The sequence below is a fragment of the Gobius niger genome (genome assembly GCF_951799975.1).
Source record: "Gobius niger genome assembly, chromosome: 7".
NCBI lineage: Eukaryota > Metazoa > Chordata > Actinopteri > Gobiiformes > Gobiidae > Gobius > Gobius niger.
The window spans coordinates 34,500,904-34,524,253 of NC_136858.1; the positions used below are offsets into that span (position 1 = coordinate 34,500,904).

The 23,350-nt window shown below is 42.2% G+C and overlaps 1 protein-coding gene across 1 annotated transcript in view; it reads left to right on the top strand.

Moving 5' to 3' along the window:
- The window catches only part of adgra1b (adhesion G protein-coupled receptor A1b), a 414,503-nt gene that overhangs the window by 24,345 nt on the left and 366,808 nt on the right, over positions 1-23,350 (top strand). The window contains exon 2 of the mRNA XM_079560565.1: positions 17,722-17,793. Within this exon, the coding sequence (XP_079416691.1) occupies positions 17,722-17,793 (72 nt within the window). The remainder of the gene's footprint in view (positions 1-17,721; positions 17,794-23,350) is intronic.

Here is a 23,350-nt window from a genome sequence, read left to right on the forward strand (position 1 = left end):
GAATGGTTGATGCTTTTCTTATTCTAATAATGGGATTTCTTTTTTTCAAAATACTGCTTTAGTACATATTGCTTTCCACGTCTCCTGACTTAAACCTACAAGACTTCCTATTTGTACAACTTGAAGAATCGACTTCAGCTTTGTGAAGCTCTTGTTTTTGCTGAAAGGGGGAGTTGTCCCAGGCTCATGTACTCCACTGACACCTGGGGACTCTGAGAATCCCTTTTAAGACTTGCATCTGTAGGTAGGGCCCGCGGCGGTGTCTGCTTCTCATCCAAGGTCAATGTTAGTAGATATGAAATATGTTATTTTTGTGAGCTGTGCCTGGTAACCTGATCTTTAGGAATAACACAGGGGTTTGGCTGTTTAAATACGAGGGGAAGGAAGATCGAAGCTAGTGGATTACAATGTTTGCAATAGTTTTCATTATAATCTTTGGCTCAGATTGGTGTGTGTGTCAGTTTTGGGCTATTTTTGCAGCTCGTTCTGCTGTAATAATATGGTGCAAGTGTCTGGGGTGAGACAGAGGCTGGGCATGTTCAGCTGGACCTCACAGGAGAGCAGTCTCACAGCTGTGGTCAGACAATGGATTTCAACAACACATCATAGAGTAAAACTAACCTGCCTCATGACGGACTGAAAGTCTAGATCATCCTACAGCAGTGGGGGTAGCACTGACATTGAATTTGATGTATTTTTGATTGAAAACACAATATTTTAGTTTAAAAGTAAAGTTAAACAGTGGCTCAAACTGAATCAAACTTGTGGACACAACAGAAGTTTATAATATTTTATTGCAAACCTTTTCTAAATTGTATTATTTGTAATGATTTATGTAAATGTGTAACTATTTTTTGTCTTAGGGACCAGGTCTGCAAATTAGCTTTTGGCTATACGGCCTATGAACATGGCATTGGTTATTGCAACAATGCTTCTTGTTCTGTCCCTATCAAATAAACATATAAATACATTTAAAAAAAGTTTAAAAAAAGTAAGCCAAATAGAAAATAAATGTTTTGCACCATAAGTGATTATAAATCCTCATCACAGCGGTTTAGAAGGTCAGGGTTCGATTCCCACCTGGACGGGGCCTTTCTGTGTGGAGTTTGCATGTTCTCCCCGTGTCAGCGTGGGTTTCCTCTGGGTGCTCCAGTTTCCCCTACCACTAAAAACATGTACACTAGGTGAATAAAGCAACACACACACAAAAAAAAGGGGGTCCCGAGTTGTTGGTTGTGTGAATTTTGAGGTCGCGTCCTAAAAAAATTGGGAACTCCTGTCCTAGAGCAGGGTGGTATGGCCTAAAATGCAAATCAATTATATCACCAAACAATATTTGGTGATATAATTGACAAAATGTGAGGTAAATTAATACCAACACTTTCCTTGCAAATCTATGGAAGCTTCATTTTAATATTTTAGGGCTTCCCAAAGTCTCCTCCGTGGCGGGCCGCACAGTGGCTGAATGGTTAATGCTCTTGCCTCACACCTAGAAGGTCCCGGGTCTGATCCATGGCCGGACGGGGCCTTTCTGTGTGGAGTTAGCATGTTCTGCATGTGTCTGGGTAGGTTTCCTCTGGGTACTCCGGTTTCCCCTACCACTAAAATCATGTAGTGCAAATAAGATTCAACCCTGCACGACATGATATGGCCCAGACGTACCACATCCAACAATAATCGATTTCTGTTGTGTTTTGTTTGTTAATATTGTTGGTCGTTGGTTCTCAATCTGTGGCTCATGTCCGGCTGCTGGTACATGGACTTGTTCAGGTGGTGCTCGGGTCATCTGCAATTTTAGAGTTTGTTCGTTTATATTAATAGAGCACTTCATTTATACTTTCATAAAGCATTTGAATGCAGTGCTTTTCTAGTTCACGTACTTAGTTTCATTTGTCTCCTGAGAGAGAAATTTGTCTTGCAACAGGGCATCTACTAAAAGTTACCATGAGGATTTGATGTTTTTTTGTGTTTGTGTTCAAAGTGACAAACACAAGGAAAAAAAAGTATGTCGTCCTTGTGGGAAAATGCCGCTGTGCAACACAACATCAGCAACAGTTCAAGATGAGGCCTCTGGCAGAATTAGAATGGCAGACGTGAATGTAATACAAGGATTAAGAGATGCTCGTTTTAATTGTGGCCAATTCAAAAATAACATCAAAGAATGGTTTCCTCTGTGATCCGCGATGTTAAACGCAACATCTGTAGGAAATACTGGCACAAACTCTAAACTGAATGTCCAGTATGCATCTTTGTTTGTTAAAACAGCTTGAGCCAATTAAAAATAGCATCATAGGAGCCTTGTGTCCTTCCTTGATTTATATTGAGGCCGTAGAAAAGCATTGGGTTATACACAGTATCAGTCAACATACACATCGACTGGATTATTGAGCACATGCAGAGCAAACATAAACTTATGAACTTTGGAAACCGCTGTCTAAATTGATTTATCAGGCCAAAAGGACAGAGCCTTACCCTTTTAGATCAATAGGCTGCATTCATAACATTTGGAAGAATGAGTGGGAGGGACAGGTGGGAATTCTTGAGCCACAATAAATTATAAGATACTAAAACTCAGAAACTTTTCACTAGGGCTGCTCGATTATTGAAAAAATAATAATCACGATTATTTTTGTCATAATTGAAATCACAATTATTCAAACGATTATTTGTTGCCTTTAAAAAAAAACATCAAAAAAGTGACAAAAATCCAGCAAAAAAAGACAACAATCCAGCAAAAAAGTGACAAAAATCCAGCAAAAAAAAGACAAAAATCCAGCAAAAAAGTGACAAAAATCCATTATAAAAAGACAAAAATCCAGCAGAAAAAAGTGACAAAAATCCAGCAAAAAAGACAAAAATCCAGCAGAAAAAAGACAAAAATCCATAAAAAAAAGTGACAAAAATCCATAAAAAAAAGACAAAACTCCATAAAAAAAGTGACAAAAATCCATAAAAAAAGACAAAAATCCATTAAAAAAGTGACAAAAATCCAGCAGTAAAAAGACAAAAATCCAGCAAAAAAGTGACAAAAATCCAAAAATTAAAAATTTGAAAAAAAAAACATTAAAAAAAAAATTTGAAAAAAAAATTATTGAAAATTGAAAAAAAATATTATTATAATCGATTTTTTGCGATTATGCTAATTTTGTAATCGTTTACTGTTGTAATCGAAATCGTAATCGAATTTCGATTAATTGCACAGCCCTACTTTTCACTCATTGTTTCTGCTTTGATTGAGTGATGTTTATGGAGAGAGAAGCCTCTGCATTTCATGTTTTGGTTTGCACATTTCCATGAAAGTACAATATAATACAGATAATGATAGTCGCACAATGTAAGTAAAATGATATGCTGAAAGATAAACGTCTTCTGTCGAGTCACATTCTCCTGTAGATATTGATGATTTGTCCGTGGAGACAATAGCAGTTTGTCACATGTGGCATCACTGACCGGGTAAACAAAGGGCTGGAGCGCGGCTGCAGGAGGCTGTGCTGCTTGTTTACGTAATGTTTGGATGTGTTTTGCTCTGATTTCCTGGACACTGCGCAGAGGCCTGAGAGAGGAATGCGCAGGTCCCGGGACACGCTTCAGTTTGCACAAACAGAGGCTGCCTGTCCCTCCGTGGGACGTCCTACCGCAGGACACATGACACAGGGGCAGCAGTGTGAGCAGTGATGTCACGGCTGACACACCAAAGGCATGTTTCCCATAACGTCATCCAGAGGCTTTGATTCTGTGATGGCTCCAAATTTGGATTATTGTCTTTTTTCAATAAAGTTTTGTCTTTGTTACTTGAACAAATTAAAATAAATTTAACGACACACCAGTGTATATTTCTTTGACTAAAACTTTTAATCAAAATTTCAGTCAAAGTAATATTTTTGCTGACTAAAATGCGACTAAAACTAAATTGAAAGTTGTTTATGAGACTAAAACTGTGAAGAAGAGACTAAAATCATCAAAATGTGAGTCAAAATGAGCCTCATATCATTTAAATTCACTGCCAAAGCTGCTTTGTTCATGTGGGAGAAGAAACATAATTATAATGGATATTGCGAATGTGAAGTTGACTAAATGAATCTTACATTTAGTCAATTAAAGTTATATGCAAATTTAACGATTTGACTAAAACTTGGCAGCAACTAAAACTAAATTCAAATACAGAAATTACTATTCAAACTTTTATTCATTCATAGTCTGTGAATTGGACAAGGCATGGTTGTACTCACTCACTCACGCCATCCATCCATCCATCCATCCATCCATCCATCCATCCATCCATCCATCCATCCATCCATCCATCCATCCATCCATCCATCCATCCATCCATCCATCCATCCATCCATCCATCTTCCATCATCACATTGCACCAGCCCCTTATTGATGATTCAAACCGGGCCTGTTGGTCTCTCATAAGAGGCTCCTGAACCACTCTTTGTCTAACCCGTCACCATAGGACCCCCGACAACAGAGCTACAGGGTTCCTAGGATCATTCGGGTGCTCAAACCCCTCCACCATGTCAAGGTGGCGGTTCCAGGAGGGGAGCCTCGGAATAATCACATCAATGCATTTGAAACATACCTTTTTCCCCAAAAAATCTCCTTGTAAAATATAAACTCTCCTCCCCGTAAGCACTGTCAGTTTCCACCATAGCCCAAAAATAGTATTAAAATCGCATCTACAGCCTCCACTCCTTTGCTTCTTTAAAAACAGACTTGTGGTATTTATTGACCGTATGGAGGTGTTAGGAGGGAGACTAAAGAAAAAAAAGTCCTCGGCCGGCTGGTTATTTTGCACTGAATCTGGGTGTGAAGTATTGTGAAATTGACACTCTCAGCCTTTTCAAGCTTCTCCTCGGCATTCGGCTGGGCTTCACGCTGACTCTGATCGGCTCCCCTCTCCACCTCTAGCTGTGCTCTGTGAGAACATGAATTCAAGCGGACACAGACCCAGTGGGGTATTGGCGTTTGGATCAACAACAATGAAAATTCATATAAATAGCGGTTTCTCTTTAGCCGTTCAGCGCTGACTTCAGCTGCGCAATGACATTTTAGACTCAAGTGTATTCATGGCGATTTGAAGATTTTTCAGGACAATCATAAAGGCACGGACAGCACTGAAAATTGGTTTAACCTCTTAGCTCCCGCCTGAACCGAGAGCATTTTCTCCAGTTCAGCTTTACCCAAACCCTGTAGGTCAGTGTAACACCTCATTTGAAAGCTAAGACCTACAGAACTAAATTGATCTTTTTCCTCACATTATCAGATTTTTTTTCATCACTTTTTTTTTTCTGATACTCATCTCATTTTTGTCAAATTTCGTGACTTTTTTGTCACTTTTTCATCAATTTTTTTGTTTTTTTTGTGTACATTTTTTTGTCACTTTTTGTCACTTTTTCATCAAATTATTCGCATTTTTTCGTCAAAGTTCTATCACTTTTTTGTCCATTTTTTCTCAATTTTTCGTCAAATTTTTCTCACTTTTTGGTCAAATGTTTGTCCAAAAAGTGGACAAACATTTCACTTTTTCGTCAAATTTTTTTATTTTTTTGTGTCCATTTTTTGGTCACTTTTTGTCACTTTTTCATCAAATTATTCGCATTTTTTCGTCAAAGTCTTATCACTTTTTTGTCCATTTTTTCTCAATTCTTCGTCAAATTTTTCTCACTTTTTGGTCAAATGTTTGTCCATTTTTTGTCACTTTTTCGTCAAATTTTTTGATTTTTTTGTGTCCATTTTTTGGTCACTTTTTGTCACTTTTTCATCAAATTATTCGCATTTTTTCATCAAAGTCTTATCACTTTTGTGTCCATTTTTTCGTCAAAGTTTTCTCACTTTTTGGTCAAATGTTTGTCCATTTTTTGTCACTTTTTCGTCAATTTTTTAGATTTTTTTGTGTCCATTTTTTGGTCACTTTTTGTCACTTTTCATCAAATTATTCGCATTTTTTCGTCAAAGTCTTAGCACTTTTTTGTCCATTTTTTCTCAATTTTTCATCAAGTTTTTCTCACTTTTTCGTCAATTTTTTGATTTTTTGTGTCAATTTTTTGGTCACATTTGCCACTTTTTCATCAAATTATTTGCATTTTTTCGTCGTTTTTTGTCAATTTTTTCTCAATTTTTCGTCAAACTTTTCTCACTTTTTGGTCAAATTTTTGTCACTTTTTCGTCAGTTTTTTCTCACTTTTTTCACATTTTCATCCTTGTTTTCGTCTCGGTTTTGTTGCTATTTTCACACCTTTTTCCCAGAAGCTTTTAGATTGGGGTAAAGCTGGAGAAAAAGTGCTCGGTTCAGGTGGGAGTTAAGGGGTTGATATACAGTATCTTGGTGAAGGTAGATCTAGCCACAGTGGTGCAAAAAGCCAGATCCTTCACTCCTCACGAATCTGAACGTTATTTAAAAGGTTAGGGCTTCTCAATTCTCTCCTTGTTTAGCTTTTGGAAATCATTGACATTTAATATTGTCCACAGTTAGCGTTTCGGAGCGGCCCTGATGTAAACAGAGAACTGGATGTTGACATGAAAGTGCTGACGCAGGGTTTGTGCTGAGAGGGGACTTCCTGTCTGCAGCTGTGCGCTTCCAGCCAAGACGCAGCGGGTTATCAACAGAGATGGATGGGTGTTTTCCTCAGAGATGCTCATTTGTGGTCAGAATTATCCTTATTTATTTTTGTGGGATGTTCTTATTGGGCACTCTCGATCGCCTTGATGAGCCAGTTTGGGTTTTCGACACATGGTCATGCAATTTTATATATATGCACGAAGGTGAAGCAATGTTAACCACTTGGAATTACTTAGTGTTTGATGTGTGCTCTGTGAATCGCTTTAGCCTTTCCTAAAACGTAGGGATGCACCGATACCACTTTTTCTATAACCGATACGAGTACGAGTACTTTGTTTTAAGTACTTGCCGATACCGAAGTACAAGGCATTTTCTTCAACATACTTTTTGAAGTGAACAGATGGTTTATAGACTGACTTTTTCACAGCAGATTGGTTAGTAATTGATTAATTTACTCATTCATTTTAAGTAGACTTCACTTTTAAGAGAAGCTATATGAGAATTAAACAGATGCCATTTCATTTTTATTTTTTATTCAATATTTGTTTAATTTTCTGTCCATAATAGACAGAACAGCTCATGTCCAAAAGCTCCCCAATGCCTGTGCTTTATTCATTTATTTATTTTTATTTAACAATAGCATTGAGATGGTACTTATTACTGCAGCTAAATGGTCTCTTTTCGCCTTTACTACAGCTCTGTGTAGATTTTTCCTGTTTATAGCTACATAAACACAATTATAAATGCTGCATCTCTTTATTTTGTATTTTCTGAGTACTTTATATCCGCTGGGTTAGTTTTTCAGATAAATAAGCCCCTGGACATAAAACGGCGTAAGAATCGCCTGAACGAGTTAGTGGCTAGTTTAGCAACATTAGCCTGTATCTTGTAAACACTGCAGACGCTGCAGCACTAACAACATTTAGCTCTGGTTAAATCCAGCACAGACACTGGTTTAGGGAGTGTCGTCTGTAATAAAGTCAGCTCTATGTGGAATATTGTATTTCCACTAAAGAATTCTCCAGCTTGTTGCTATTTTCTCTCCTCAGCTGAGAGCTGTGCCCTGTTGGAGGCTCAAAAGGCTCAACAACTGCTAGATTCAAAATAAGCAATGCCAATCTAAGCGCTGGGTGGGGGTCGGCCCCATTCAAATTAGGTTCAGGCAAGAGTCCACTGACCTTAAAGGAACAGGCCACCGTTTTTCCATGCTGAGATATGTTCTTACCTGAGCTCAGACAAGTTGATGTGCACCCGTTTGGTCTTTGTGCCCGTGGAAGAGCTTGGTCGCTTCTAACTTCACCCCATTAGGAGCCATAGGAATATACTGGGAGAGGCCAAATGCTAACAACATCTTTGATCTTTGAGCACACACACAAAGACCATCAACTTGTCTAAGCTCAGGTAAGAACATATCTCAGTATGGAAAAACAGTGGCCTGTCCCTTTAAGGTTAGGGCGAATGGTCGTATATGGCTCTCTAATCCACAACACAACTGGGTTAGAGATGTCGGACTAATGGCACCTCTGCTCAATGGTAAATTTTCGGACTAATGGGTTGTCGGACCAATGGCATGGCACCGCTGGGTGAAGGCGACTTTAAAAACGCAATCTTCTATAACTCGAATGACAAAAAGACAGAAAAGGTCCAGTGGTTCGCATTAATTTGAGAGCCTATGTCGGGGTTAGACTTCTTTCACCTCGATGAGCCAGTCCTGCATACTGTTGATTCCAAATTGAAGGTCGATGTCTAAGTGATTTGGACATTTCAGAAGTTCCATGTTCCGGGCTGCATGGCTATCTGTCTATTTAACTTCACTATTTCTATAACTCACCGAGGTAGCACCGCTGAAACACACAAATTGGCGGGCGCCTACTGTCAGCTCCCTCCCTCTCAAACCTGGCCACGGCGCATCAGCTGCAGCCCTGACTTTGACTCTACCTTACCTTGGACATGTTGAGCGCAAATGGGCGGCTCCAGCTCATGACATCCACTGGCCCCATTGAGATGATTGAAAACAAATTGGCCTTATAGTCGCTGTGTCCATCTTTATGTACCGTCCAAGGTCGAGACCCCGCACCCCCCCATCCCTCCCCTTCTGCTTCTTGGCCAGCGCTCTGCCTGTTCAGCACAATGCGTTATACTGTGTCTACTCTTAATCTGAAGGTTAATACAAAATAAAAGGTATGCGTGTTACGAGCGACACATCCCAATCGTGGCATGTTTCTAGGAACCGGCTTCACTCCTGACCAGTTTATCTTTTATTTTATCTGTGAAACCTGGCCTTGAGCATGAGATGTGTGCACTAAATACAAAAATATATCGACTGCTAGAGCTTCTGAATATTAGTCTTCAATGAGTTTTACATAGTCACACCATGCATGCGAAGACTTTTCCAATCCAGCTAGCTTTTTCAATATTTTTCAAACTAGCCTCTTGAAATTACCAGTTTGTTTAGAAAATATAAATAAATAATTCTGATGCAAGAACCGTGCCTTAGTTTCCAACTAGATTGTGTTTCCTAAGAGCACCTTCATCACAGAACAGACTCAAGCTCATTGAAATTTGATTTTCTCTTCTGGAATTTTGACTCTGTTTTGCTTATTAGATTAATACTGGAATTAAAAGTAAGTAAGTGCTTTATTTGTCATTGTACAACTGTACAACAAAATTGTTTCAGGTGTTCAGTCCTGAGTCGCTACGACTGAGGGTCAACCTGACCCGCATGTTCTTGAAGGTCGGGGAAGCACCCGGAGGAAACCTGGCTGGCTGCCTTCAGTCACCTCTGATCCTCCAAAACTGTGCACCACCTCCTGGGTTTGTCCCTGTTTCAGAGTGTGGTGTCCTGTACTGCTCAGCTCATCCACCTCCTCCTTCCGCTTCCTCCTGCACAGCTCCCTCCGCTCCACAACAGTCTTTCACCATCTTCTCCTTTGTCCCTTCCTTTTTCCTGTAGCTCCTCTTGTGACGCCTCCACTGTGCTGCAGGTGGGGGGGGCTCTTGGTGCCTCTTCAGTGTTTCAGAAGAAGACATTTGTAGGTCTCAAATGTCTTTAGCTCCTAAGCTAGCTGTTTGTTTAATTTTAGAAAGCTGCTGTCTGCAGGACCATTATGGACTCTCTGCCGTAACAAAATCCACTGAACCTCACAAAAACACGGCAAAGACGTACAAACGCATCCAGTAAAACAATGTGGAACACAGAAACTACAAAATCAGTTCAAAGAAAAAGGCCAAAATTACCACAGCTGTACCAAGAGAGAGGGAAGTTGCTGCTTGTTTATGTGTCACACACTATAATCATGGTCACTCGAGTGTCTAGGGAAATCCCCACAAACCAAACACAGAGACAACCAGCAAACAGCAAACAACCAGCAAACTCCACTGGAACTAATCAGTACCACAAGTGAGATTGGAAATAAATTCAGGCGTCAGAGGGTTAACGTTACCTCCTCTTCATAATCACTGAATGAAATTTGAATTGCTCACATTAAAGTATTTTCCTGAACGGATGCTTTTCTCCACTGCGTATGTTTTACAGCGCACACATCAGTAGGAGAGAGGCGATGTCCGCGCTCGCATGCAAACCGAAGCCTGTAGTGTTCATATAATGTGAGGACATGCAATGACAGCGACAGAGCGAGCCCTGCAGCAGATGATTTATAGGATGAACCAAGCCGATCAATATTTCAGGAGATAAGAAAGGCAGAAGTATCAGCCGAGGTGTTTTTAATGATGCGAGTTGAATGAAGAAAGACACTACTGAAACACGTGTGATTGGTTTAGATTTCCGTGTGCACTGGCAAGGCTTGTTCTGTGGCAGGAGCCTGATGGTGCCTTTTCATTACTGGTTGTTGAGGGTTATTGTTGAATGAATTACTATGTCAAAATCAAATGATCTTTTTTTGTTTGTTTTTGTTTTGATAGAAATGCATTAATAGGCATGCGAGTGACACGTGTGATCCGATCTCCGGAGGTCGCAGTACTTCCTCTCTCGCTATTTTCCCAATAGAGCTCAACAGTCCCATCCACCTCCGGTCTCGTGCCATGCAGGGTCAAAGTCCCATTCATTTTTAGCATGGATATTAAAAAAAAATTATATTACTAAGAGTTTGAAAGCACAACAAAATTATTTGGTAACTTCTCAGTTTATAACGTTTTAAACAAATCTTCAATTTAACCTTGTGTGTCCATGTCCATGAGTTAGTCTTTTAATTTTTAAATTTTTTTCAAATAAATGGAAATAACAGGACAGGGAAAGCTGTACCTACTTAGGATCCACTCTGAAGTCACGTGACTAAAGCCCATAGCTGGACATTAATCCAATCCAATCAAAGACGTAATTATTTGTAAAACATTTCTAGATAAGCTTCCCTTTGGCCGATGTGGACGGAACAAAGACAACTTCAAGATAACATGTGGAAAATCTTCAGCTTTTCCATTATTGCAGGCTAATTCAATTGTCTTTAAATCTCAACCTTTGCTAACTTTGTGTAAAGCTAATTATCCGAGCTGTTTGTGATTAATGACTTTACACGGATTGATTGTAATCAGGTAAAAATGCCATTGCTTTAAACTATTACCATTGGATTCTCATTCCAAGTCCAGCTCATGGTCAATTTGCTATTAGCTTTTCCCAAGCGCCACATTTGCCATGGCAGCACATTCTATTGATATAAAGCATGATGAATGCTTTTTGGTTGAATGATTTGGGGCGAAGGCGCTTGTAAAGGCCTAAACTACATAGATATTCACCTTTTTCCACCCTACCCACTTGTGATGCGCGGGCCACCCAAAATCCGCGGGTCGGGTCACTTCGATCACCGTTCCAATGCAGAACCAGTTCCAAAGTTCCATTTATTCATTTTATTTTACAGAATTCACATTATTCAGTTATAGAAGCTCAAAAAAGGAGCAGCAATTACTATATTGATTTATCGTTCAATGACTAATCAGAAAAACGATATATTTGTGGGCTCGATATTTATCGTCTGTACATTTATTGGCATTTCCCCCTAAATTTTCTATGCGAAACATAGATTTTTTAAGCAAATTGAATTCCATTATAATTCATGTTTATTACAACTTGTGTGGTGTTTTAGGATATGATTATGAACTTTTACAACAATGGTATGCTGTCATTTTTATGCCTGAGAGTTGACAGCATCCAGTATCGTTAGAGTCAATAATATCGTTTATCGCGATACTTTCCCGCCTCAATATATCAAACTTCATATTTTGTTATCGTGACAGGCCTAGCTAGAAAGCTTATGTACGTCAACCCTGTAATCAATGTAATAAACATTTACTTTCCCCGGTGATTCAGCACAATCCGGTCTGTATCCAAAATAAGATATTAGATTCCAGAGGCGGGTAGTACTCAATTACATTTGCTCAAGCACATGAACTTGAGTAACTTTTTGAAGTGATTGTACTTCTTAGAGCAGTTTATCCATACAGTGCTTTTTACTTTTTACATGAATTAAAATAAAAGTTGCATTTTCCACTGTGAGTAAAGCAGCAAATGACTCATCTCGATCTGTTATATAGATGTTGCTCGTCTCGTGCACCTTGTTCTTTACAATTATTCTGTGTTTTCTGCCATTTTTCTTTTATACTCTTTTATACTAGTCTTGGTCACCACCTTCCATTTCTACTCGAGGGAAATGACTTCAGTGTGACGATTCTCTTCCTTGAGTTAATATTCTAGCTACCTACCCACCCACTGAAGAAAAGCTTCAAAACCGCATCAAGGACAACAACATTTCCGCATGGATGAGAGGTGTCCAAAGTGCGGCCCGGGGGCCAAATGCGGCCCTCAGACCAATTTATGGTGGCCCTCGGACTCTTGCTGTATCGGTACACATCACCAGAGATGGACCTTTTTATTTGAACTGTAATAATTCTATACAATTCTAACCTAACAACTAACATGTTATAGGTTTTAAGCTTAAATAGAGGTATGGGGCACAATTTAAGCCTCTGCTAGTCGAAGGTTTTGCGGCACTAACTACTGATCTATGGCCCTTCACCCCGTGTACGCTTCAATATGCGGCCCCCCATGAAAAAAGTTTGGACACCCCTGGATTACTATTACTAATCTTCTTTGAGTTTGTATTAAATAGACATCAGACAACATTTCATCCTCAATTTCCCATTTGTTTTTTCGTTGAAAGAAAGAGTTGTTCATGACGTGATAAAAGTAAAGTCTCATAAATGTTTCTGCTCCTCAATTTCTGAGTCTATAAACGATTTCAGCAGCTTAGTAATAAAACAAAACAACAAGCACCGTTTCTTTTTGATGGGTTGGGTCGGCAAATTGAGACTCATTTTTTACTGGTCGAGTTGGTTTGATTTTCATCGTGTCACGGTGGGCCGGACCCGCTTATCACTACCGCACACTTTTGCCTCTTTTTGCCACGGATCGGCTCTTCCGGTGTATTGACACTTACGGTAGAGCGCAAAGAGCGTTCACTACATGGAGAAAGAGAGAAAATGTTTGCTGCTAAAATGTGGTATACAGTAACACTACTCTGTTTCTCTGGGGGACCTGAAAACAGCTTGCAGAACTGATTTTCTCTTGACGTCTGCAGTCCAATGCAACCGATGCTAATGGATCGGCCCACATTCACCTTGTTAGCTCAACATATTAGTTTTTGTCATTGTTAAAAGAACGCAGCTGATAGGTCAAGGTTTAGCTTGTCATAAAAAAAAACCCTGATATTTGGAACCAATGACCCATGCTTACATCGCTGCATATTTTACTTTCGAGTCTGCTACATCTTCAGCAGTCAGTGGACCTTGTCAGACAAATAAGATTAATTTAAATCCAGTTTTCTCGCTGCTGGAACCGAGCGCTCACCCACAGACACGGCGGCTGCTGGCTCACCTCTTGTCGCGTTGCTCTGACAACAGCCTGGCTCCTGCGATACTGACCAAAGTGAGAAGCTTTTCAGCGTGAAAAATTTGAGATGTTGCGTGCGAGTGAGTGATAGAGGTGAAAAGCGGGGCCCGAAGACTTTGCATCCCAAAACCTATCCCGATGAGCCAGCATGATTCCAGTTTAGCACTCCTGACTAAGACACTGGGGATCAGTTCAAGAAATGATCAACAACGAGTTAATTTCAACAGTTCAAATTGGGATTTTTATTCAGCACTCTGCCCTGGAAGCTTCTGCTCGCGATGTGTACTTTTTCGGGTTGAAGTTTCCTGGCCCTGTCCTGTAGTATTAGTGTTTTTGCTGGGGTAGCTCGGAGGTGCTCATGTCCGCCGTGTCGGGGCGAGGGGTGGACAAAAACAGCAGAGGTTATTAGCTTGCAGAGAATGAGGAGCCCCGATCCCCAGTCTGAAATGTCGACAGCCGTGGAGCAGCAGCTAAAACAGCCTTTTACAATGTCTAACAAGTCACTGAGGGAGCTCTCTTTCGCAGCTACAGAACAAATGTATAGCTTTCTTTCAGCATGTGGACGTGTTAGGGAGAGTTTTAGGTAAAACAAATCTGGCCTTTTTAAAAAGGGATTTGACTACAGGGAGCAGAAGCACGTTTCTTGAACATGATAACAAGCATAGTGTGGGCATAAGGGGAGAAAAGAAGGGCTATTCTAAGCACAACATCGTCAAATATTCCCTGAGACACTGTGTGTGAAATAATCACACATTTTACCCTTTTCTCCCAGCGTTACTATGAAAAATGTTTTGCATAGTTTTTCCTATAGGCAAACTATGCACGTTGCTTAGGGCCTCCGCAGCCACAAGAGCCCCACATCTCAATCTACGGTGTTGTTTTGCTGATTAATCAACTCGTTGTTATGGGCCTATTTGTCTCAAAGATGAGTTGAATCCACACGGTTCTCATGCGAACAGTTACTTACAGTAACTCTGGTTCTCTGAATGTGCACAGTCTAAAACGAATTGAACAGGCTAATTCTCAGAGGTCAGACAGAAATAACCGTCAGGTGCAGGTTTCAGTTGTGACCATTTACCATTTTCAAAAGTTGAAAAATCCCAGTCTCGCAGTGGATTAGTGGTGATTAGTGGTTAGTGGTTCTCACACAGGCGGGCGGGGCCTGAATTGAGGTCATTATTTTCTCCCTCTGCCCTGCACTACTGCACAGTGGAACCGTTGTTGACCGTAAATGGTTCGCTCTTCGGCAAATAAAACCATGGGATGTGGACTGTAGGGCCCTCGTGTGAATTTTTGCTTAGGGCCCCAGAAGGGCCAGCAACGGCTCTGGCTGTACCTCATTATATTGTGAAAGAGTGGTCACGTGGACTGGCCTCCGCAGAGTTCACACTAGTTGAGAATCTTTGGGATGTGCTGGGGAAGCCTTTACACAGTGGTCAAAGTGACTCTCCCATCATCGACGCACAATCGTGTTTGTCTTATGTGTCTTCCGCTAGAATATGTTTTATTTCATGAGTGTACGTTGCACATAACATGTTAATCTCAAGTGCTTTCCTGTTGACACCCAGTGCACGTCAAACCTGTAGTGAGGCTCAGGGGGGGGAAATATAAGAAATGCAATGGTTAAAAAACTGAAACAGAATCCCGGGCAGAATCCACCTAAGTTCCCTGTTTGTGCTGTAAGTCCGGGGCTAGTTTGTGTTTTGTCTGCTGTGTTTGGCTCTGAGATCTCCCCGTCCCCGTCTCCCAGAGCAGAATAATGTGACATGAGCCGGTGTGTGTAACTCTGCGCCTCTGGTTACCAGCTCCGCACGACTCCTGGGCCAGCCTCGCGCTCTGCCTTTCCTTCGCCAAACAATCCTCCAACTCGGCCAGGAGAGAGTCGAACAAGCACATGGCACTTGAGCTGCGGGTGCGACAGCGTATTGAATGGATGAACTTTGGTGCTTAGGCTCCGGCAGTTCGCAAAGTCAGTCATGCAATGAGTTATTCGCTTGATTAGGGACAGTGCACATTGATCAAAAATGAACTACTGTATGTGTATGTGCTTGAGTTGGCTTTAAACTATAGTAGATAGATTTACAGTGGAACATGTCTCACCTTAAGACCTGGACTCTGATGATTGGTGGTGATGGGGAGGAGATGGGATGGTTAGAGTTGGGTTAAAGGAACAGGCCACCGTTTTTCCATACTGAGATATGTTCTTACCTGAGCTTAGATGAGTTGATACGCACCAGTCTGGCCCGTGGAAGAGCTTGGTCGCTTCCAACTTCACCCCCGTTTGGAGCTATAGGAATACATTGGGAGAGGCCAAATGCTAGCAACATCTTTGGTTGTTTTGCGTGACTGAGAGCACGCACGAAGATCAGACAGGTACGCATCAACTCGTCTAAGCTCAGGCAAGAACATATCTCAGTATGGAAAAACGGTGGCCTGTTCCTTTAAGACCTGGACACTGATGATCGGTGGTGATGGGGAGGAGATGGAATGGCTAGAGTTGAGTTAAAGGAAACATACCTGTATGGAAAATGTATTTTTAAATATACTTTTTGTATACTATTTTGTCATATTCTTGCAATTTTAATTCATGTTCACTTTTCAGTTTTGTAAAAGTAAAACAAGATGCCCATCCAGCTTCCTCATGTTAATTGGTGACCGCATTAAGTTTGACTTAACAATGACGAACAGTTTTCATCATTTCATGTTCACTTTTGTTGTTTCCGCCTCTGCAAATGTGTTACGCCCTCTTTGCTCTAGGGTACAAAAAAGGAACACAGTAGATGGAAATGACTAAACTGCAGGTTTTATTCTTACAAAACAAAGGTAAAGGGGAACATAAGGAGGCCCAACGGGTAAAACAAAAATAGCACTAACGAAAACCAAAATAAGAAAATGAACAAAATAAGAAATACTTAGAAAATTTACCAAAACGAACAATTCAAATTAATTCCTAAAACAACAAAGCAACCTAAGGAACTAATATCTCAAACAAAGCGTCTCAACCTAAATAAACTAGTCACAAACAAAACAAGGCTAGCCATTTGGTGATATAAACCAAGAGACACACGAAACGAAGGCGGACTGGGTCCCACTACTCCCCAGCCGCCTCGAACAGGGGAACAGTCCAGGCATTTAAAGGGCGTGGCATTCCAGGTGCTGTGGCCCGAGTGGTCAGCTTGTTGACGGCCGGGTCCGTTGATTGGTCTGCCGTGTGGGATGGTTCTCCAATCAGTAACGAGCCGGCAGAACAGGAGCGCACCAATGACGCGGCGGGCCTCGCCGAGCGGGTGTGCATATATTAAAACAAAGCACACAGTTTGCGGACAGAAATAACGGGAGTGTAACTGGGGCTGAAATCCCCGACCGTAACACCCTGATCAGTAATTTGTGAATTTTGTTGCACAATAGATAGAACCTGAATGAACAATCTGCATCATTAAGTCCCTAAATTGTCACTTTTTCATTGTGAAAGCTGTTTTTCTGTTGAGGTCTGGCGTTTCCACCTGCTGCCTACAGAGGGTGGTCCGACCAAACACTGAGATGTAAACCGAGATATTTCTTGGTGATAAAGGGTTCTTTCCATTCACAGAAATTATTTTAAGGTGTATAAGCCACTATTGGATATGTCCACTCAAATGGGCTTTTTTTTTTTTTTTCGCTTCCTGCAGTGGCTGATGATTCTGGACATAAGAAAGAGAGAGTGCATTTATATGAACAGCTTGAGAAGTGACTGATCGAGAGGCAAAGATAATGTGGGTACAGACAGGAGTGCAGCTTCATTTCGCTTTTTGTCAACAATATTTCATCCCGAAAACCAAAGCATTATTATTTTGACCCTCAAGGAAGAAATGAGGAATATGAATCTACCACTCTGTGATTCCTGTGGCGCCCTCTATCGATCTGTGCGTGGTGACATTGTGAGCGATGCATGCTCGCAATTTGCTGATGGGGCATTTCCTTCAGCTTATTCTTCGTCTATGACACGCACACATGGAGGCAGAGGACAGACTCGGATCATTGGCGCAAACAGCCATAAACAACATGGCAACGTTAGCGCGGATGGGAAATTTACAACCTCAATCTCATCACGCCTAAATGCTTATCTTGAGCAAACATATTGGCAGTCAGAGCGAAAACTATTTATCAGGCATTTGAATGAGTAATTTCCTGCTGGGCTATTTTTGTCATGTTTATTAAAAAAGAAATCACTGCTGTCTTGTGGGTTTAATCATGTGTCTGCCATTTTTTCCTCCCAAAACAGGAACCTGGGCAACAACAAGATCACCCTGCTGAGAAATGGATCCTTCTACGGGCTGACGGCGCTGGAGAGACTGTGAGTACTGAATGATTATGTGTCCTTGAAAGCTTTGGAAATGTTTAAGTGTATTATTAACACTTCATTTGCCATAATCGTTCTTCAGTTTAAATTTTTTACAAGAAGTTTTCTGTCTCTGGTCCATAGTGCTGCAAAATCCAGCACTGTTAGGAACAAATACATTATTTTTCAGTTTTTTGCTCATATATTTACTACACTTTTCATATTGCAGGAGAGACGCTCTCCCGTCCTCATTTCTTCCACCCACACCCACCCCCTTACCCATACCCACACACTTCCACCCACACCCACCCGCCTTCCCATACCCACACACTTCCACCCGCCTATCCATACCCACATACTTCGACCTGCCTTCCCATACCCACATACTTCCACCTGCCTTCCCATACCCACACACTTCCACCCGCTTTCTCATGCCCACACACTTCCACCCGCCTACCCATACCCACACACTTCCACCTGCTTTCCCATACCCACACACCTCCACCCGCTTTCTCATGCCCACACACTTCCACCTGCTCTTCCATACCCACACACCTCCACCCACACCCATCCGCTTTCCCATACCCACACACTTCCACCCGCTTTCTCATGCCCACACACTTCCACCCGCTTTCTCATGCCCACACACTTCCACCCGCCTACCCATACCCACACACTTCCACCTGCTTTCCCATACCCACACACCTCCACCCGCTTTCTCATGCCCACACACTTCCACCTGCTCTTCCATACTCACACACCTCCACCCACACCCATCCGCTTTCCCATACCCACACACTTCCACCTGCTTTCCCATACCCACACACCTCCACCCGCTTTCTCATGCCCACACACTTCCACCCGCCTACCCATACCCACACACTTCCACCCGCTTTCCCATACCCACACACTTCCACCCGCTTTCTCATGCCCACACACTTCCACCCACACCCACCCGCCTTCCCATACCCACACACTTCCACCCGCTTTCTCACGCCCACACACTTCCACCTGCTTACCCATACCCACACACCTCCACCCACACCTGCCCGCTTTCCCATACCCACACACTTCCACCTGCTTTCCCATACCCACACACTTCCACCCACCCACTTACCTATACCCACACACTTCCACCCACCTTCCCACACCCACACATTTCTACCTGCTTACCCATACCCACCCACACCCACCTGCTTTCCCATACCCACACACCTCCACCCACACCTGCCCGCTTTCCCATACCCACACACTTCCACCCACCCGCTTACCCATATCCACACACTTCCACCCGCCTTCCCATACCCACACACTTCCACCCACACCCACCCGCCTTCCCATACCCACATACTTCCACCCGCCCCCCCATACCCACACACTTCCACCCACACCCACCCGCCTTCCCATACCCACATACTTCCACCCACTTTCTCATACCCACACACTTCCACCCGCCTTCCCATACCCACACACTTCCACCCGCCTTCCCATACCCACACACTTCCACCTGCTTTCCCATACCCACACACTTCCACCCACACCCACCCACTTTCCCATACCCACACACTTCCACCCGCTTACCCATACCCACACACTTCCACCAGCCTTCCCATACCCACACACTTCCACCTGCTTACCCAAACCCACACACTTCCACCCACCCACTTACCTATACCCACACACTTCCACCCGCCTTCCCAAACCCACACACTTCCACCCACCTTCCCACACCCACCCATTTCCACCTATTTCCCATACCCACGCACTTTCACCCGCACCTTACATTCCCATAACCATCCCCTCCCACCCACCGACAAACCACTCTCCTAAAAGTTTAATCATTCTACTAATAGTAATAGTATAATAATAATCTTAGTAGTGCTACAAACTCCCTCAGTGGTCTTTGAGTGGGTTCATTAAGTCGTTTAAATGTTGAGATATGAAGATGAAGGAACTTCCATACAGTTAACCTCGACATATAATACACAGAGTCCACATGGAATTATCCTCTTACCATCAAACACCCATTATCCGTTAACCATCTTGTCTGGTTTTGCCCCGTGTATGGGGATTTCCCCTGTGCTCGCCTCTCAGCTTAACCCCGATCGCGCCCGTAAATGTCTTAAAGAGGTAATATACAGCATCGTATGGGGTTATTATGCAGCGGTGGATCAGGGACGTCTGACACTGTCCATGAATCCCACATCACAGAGGGGTCCCATAGGAGCCGGCGTGTGCTCAGCCTGGAGATGAGCTTCGGACGGCCTCTTCCATTCTCCTCCTCCGCCGACCCAAAGGCAGATATCGATCGCGCTAGCCCGCCGCTCAGCCCGGTGATCACTGCCTCTCCACCTGATGTTGACATGGACATTGGCTGGTAAAAAAGGAAAAAAAGAAGAAAAGGCTCACAGTGAATATAATTGTAGCAGACGGTCATATCATGTACCAAAAAATAGGTAAAATGAAAAATAATGTTCACCAATTGAAGTTTAGTTCAACATGGATTTTACACTATTCTAAAGGTGCATTTAAATAGGAGCATTATGGTGCGACTCATGACGGTTTGGTCAAACTGGGGCCCAAACCACCCCAGTCAAGACAGCCCTTATAATCAGGGTTTTGATTGGCCAGAGAGAATCTATAGTTTGTCAATGCATACTGCTACCAGTATCGGGTATCGGGCCGATACCACATGCTTGTACTCACACTCGCACTCATTCACGAGGTCCCGATAACCGAAACCGATACCACTTGACGTGTGGCCGGCGTTCAAACGGGGCGCAGCTTCTGGAGAGAAAACAGCAACAAACTGGAGAATTCTTTAGTGGAAATACAATATTTCACATGGAGCTGACTTCATTACAGACGACACTCCCTAAATCAGAGTCTGCTGGATTTAACCAGAGCTAAATGTTGTTAGTGCTGCAGCGTGGAGTCTTCAGTGTTTACAAGATACAGGCTAGTGTGGCTAAACTAGCCGCTAACAGTTCTGGCGATTCTTATTTATCTGAAAAAGCAACCCAGCGACTAAAAAGTACTCAGATATTCCAAATTAAAGACATACACCATAGTGAGGAAAAATTAGCTCCAGCAAAACAATCAGAATGCTGGGGGTACTGGCTAAGTTGTTTTAAACACACGAGAAAATCTACACTGAGCTGTAGTAAAGGCGAAAAGAGACCAGCTGCAGTAATAAGTAACCATCTCAATGCTATTGTTAAATAAAAATAGATGAATGAATAAAGCACAAGCATTGAGAAGTTTTTGGACATGATCTGTTCAATTCTGATGTAACTTCTCTGAAAAGCGTAGTCTACTTTACTCAAGGAAATGTAAATGAGTAAATGAACTAATTACTAACCAATCTGCTGTGAAAAAGTCAGTCTATAAACCGTCTATTCACTTCAAAAAGTATGTGAAAGAAAATGCCTTGTACTCATATTGGTATTCAGTATCAGCAAGTACTTAAATCAAAGTACTCGGTTTTAGAAAAAGTGGTCTTGGTGCATCCCTACACAAAAGCATTGCTATAACATTTTCATTTAGGTGGAATGTATGAATCTTTCTCGAGGACAACATTTGAGACTCAAAGGAACGCGTTATTTCTGCGTAATTGGATATAATATTTAACCCCCCATAGCTAATAGATTGGTGTGACTGTTTCATACATTCTGCTGCTGCTGCTGTGTGGCTGTGCCTGTGTGACCCGTCACCTGTCTCTGTGGACCTTATTACAGCTATTAGACCTTTCTGCCTTCACCTTCACTGAGAGCGAGAGAGTGTGAGAGTGAGAGTGAGATTTTTTTTTAAGGACCAACTGCCACAGGTTACTCTGGCTGACCTCCAGGGGGCGGCTCGGCCCGTGCCCTTACCCTAGGATCACCCGCTCTTGTATAAGGCTGCTGTAAGAGAGAGGGTTGGCCAGCTCTTCTGGCAGCCCTCTGGAGCTAAATAGTCAATGCCAGGGCAGGTATAGGAGTGTGAGTTCGGAAACTGTGGCCCAGCTGTTGTCTCGTCTGCCACACATCGCCGGCCTGTGCGTCTGGCTCAGGGAGGGGGATCTGAAAGCCGCGGGTGGATTGCCTCGTGATTGACAGGCCTAATAATGCTCGTACATGTGCATGGAGCAGATGTGGACCGGATGTTTTTCCACGGTGGATAATAAACAAACTTATGTTGAAGAAGCCTCTTTTCAGTAACTAAATTTCTTTCTGAAGTGATCATTTATTTCCACGGGTAACACGGGGAAAGGTTGTGTTTATGCGCGATTTTAGTGGATTAATAAAAAGCACAGCAACGTTGACTGAGCATGGGTTGCCTTGAGGACACAAGCATAGTTTCATTTTTTTTTGCTCATTTGAAAGCTACGAATCTCAGTCACTGACTTTTAACTAAGGCCTAATTGGAATAGGTGCTGGGATTGTGGAAGAAAGAGTCACTAAAAATATAAAAACAAAAACAACAAAAACATTTTATACTTATTTTATTTCAGTCATTTTATTTATACTATGTTTGTAGTATAAAACCAATATTTGATTTGAACAGGCCACCATTTTTACATACTGAGATATGTTCCTGCCTGAGCTTAGACGAGTTGATGCGTACCTGTCTGGTCTTTATGCGTGTCCTCAGTCACGCAAAACGACCGAAGATGTTGTTAGCATTTGGCCTCTCCCAGCATATAGCTCCAAACAGGGTGACGCTAGAAGCGACCAACCTCTTCCACGGGCACACACACAGACCAGACAGGTACGTATCAACTCGTCTAAGATCAGGTAAGAACATATCTCGGTATGTGAAAATGGTGGCTTGTTCCTTTAAAGGCGCACTGCGTAACATTTTGGACCTCACAGTTGCCATCAATAAAATAAATAAAAAAACATGCTAATGACCAGCTTAACACAGAAAATGCTGTGGGTAATCAAAGAATGGATTTGGATGAGAACCTAACCAATTTAAAGCTGAAATCCTGCTGACTTTAGTCGACATCTCCATGGAGACGAGCTGAAGACGTACCCGCACCCGGTAAAGTTACAGTCATGTCTTCAGAGAGCAAAGTGTTTATTCATTTATGAGGTACTTTTTCAATGATGAAAATATCTGTCATTAACTTAATGCTTGTATTTCAATTTTAATCGTTGGGCAAAATTCTACGCGGTGTGGCTTTAATTATTTCCCTTTATTCCAAAATACATTATGTTTTCAAGCTTGTGAATATTTCCAAACCGGATGAAAGATTGCACTAAATTGAACCTGGAATCGTGAAAATTGCCGTTGAGCCATCACATGTCCTTGGTTCCAATAGCTCCATTTAGTCATGTTGGATTTGGACTGAGTGAATCCCAATTAGAATCGCCATTACGGTCCCCGCGGTGCAAAGCTAAACCATTACATGTGGTGCAATGTAATTCATTAAGTCCCGCTGCATGTGCTCCCTTTCCCCCCCACACAGTCCATCATCATCAGCACCGCGTTCACGTCCAACAGAATCGGCACTTCATTCATCCCTGAGGTAAAGTCCATAATGTGATCTTGGTCCACGGCAGAGATAGAGGCGTTCTAATGGACAGGA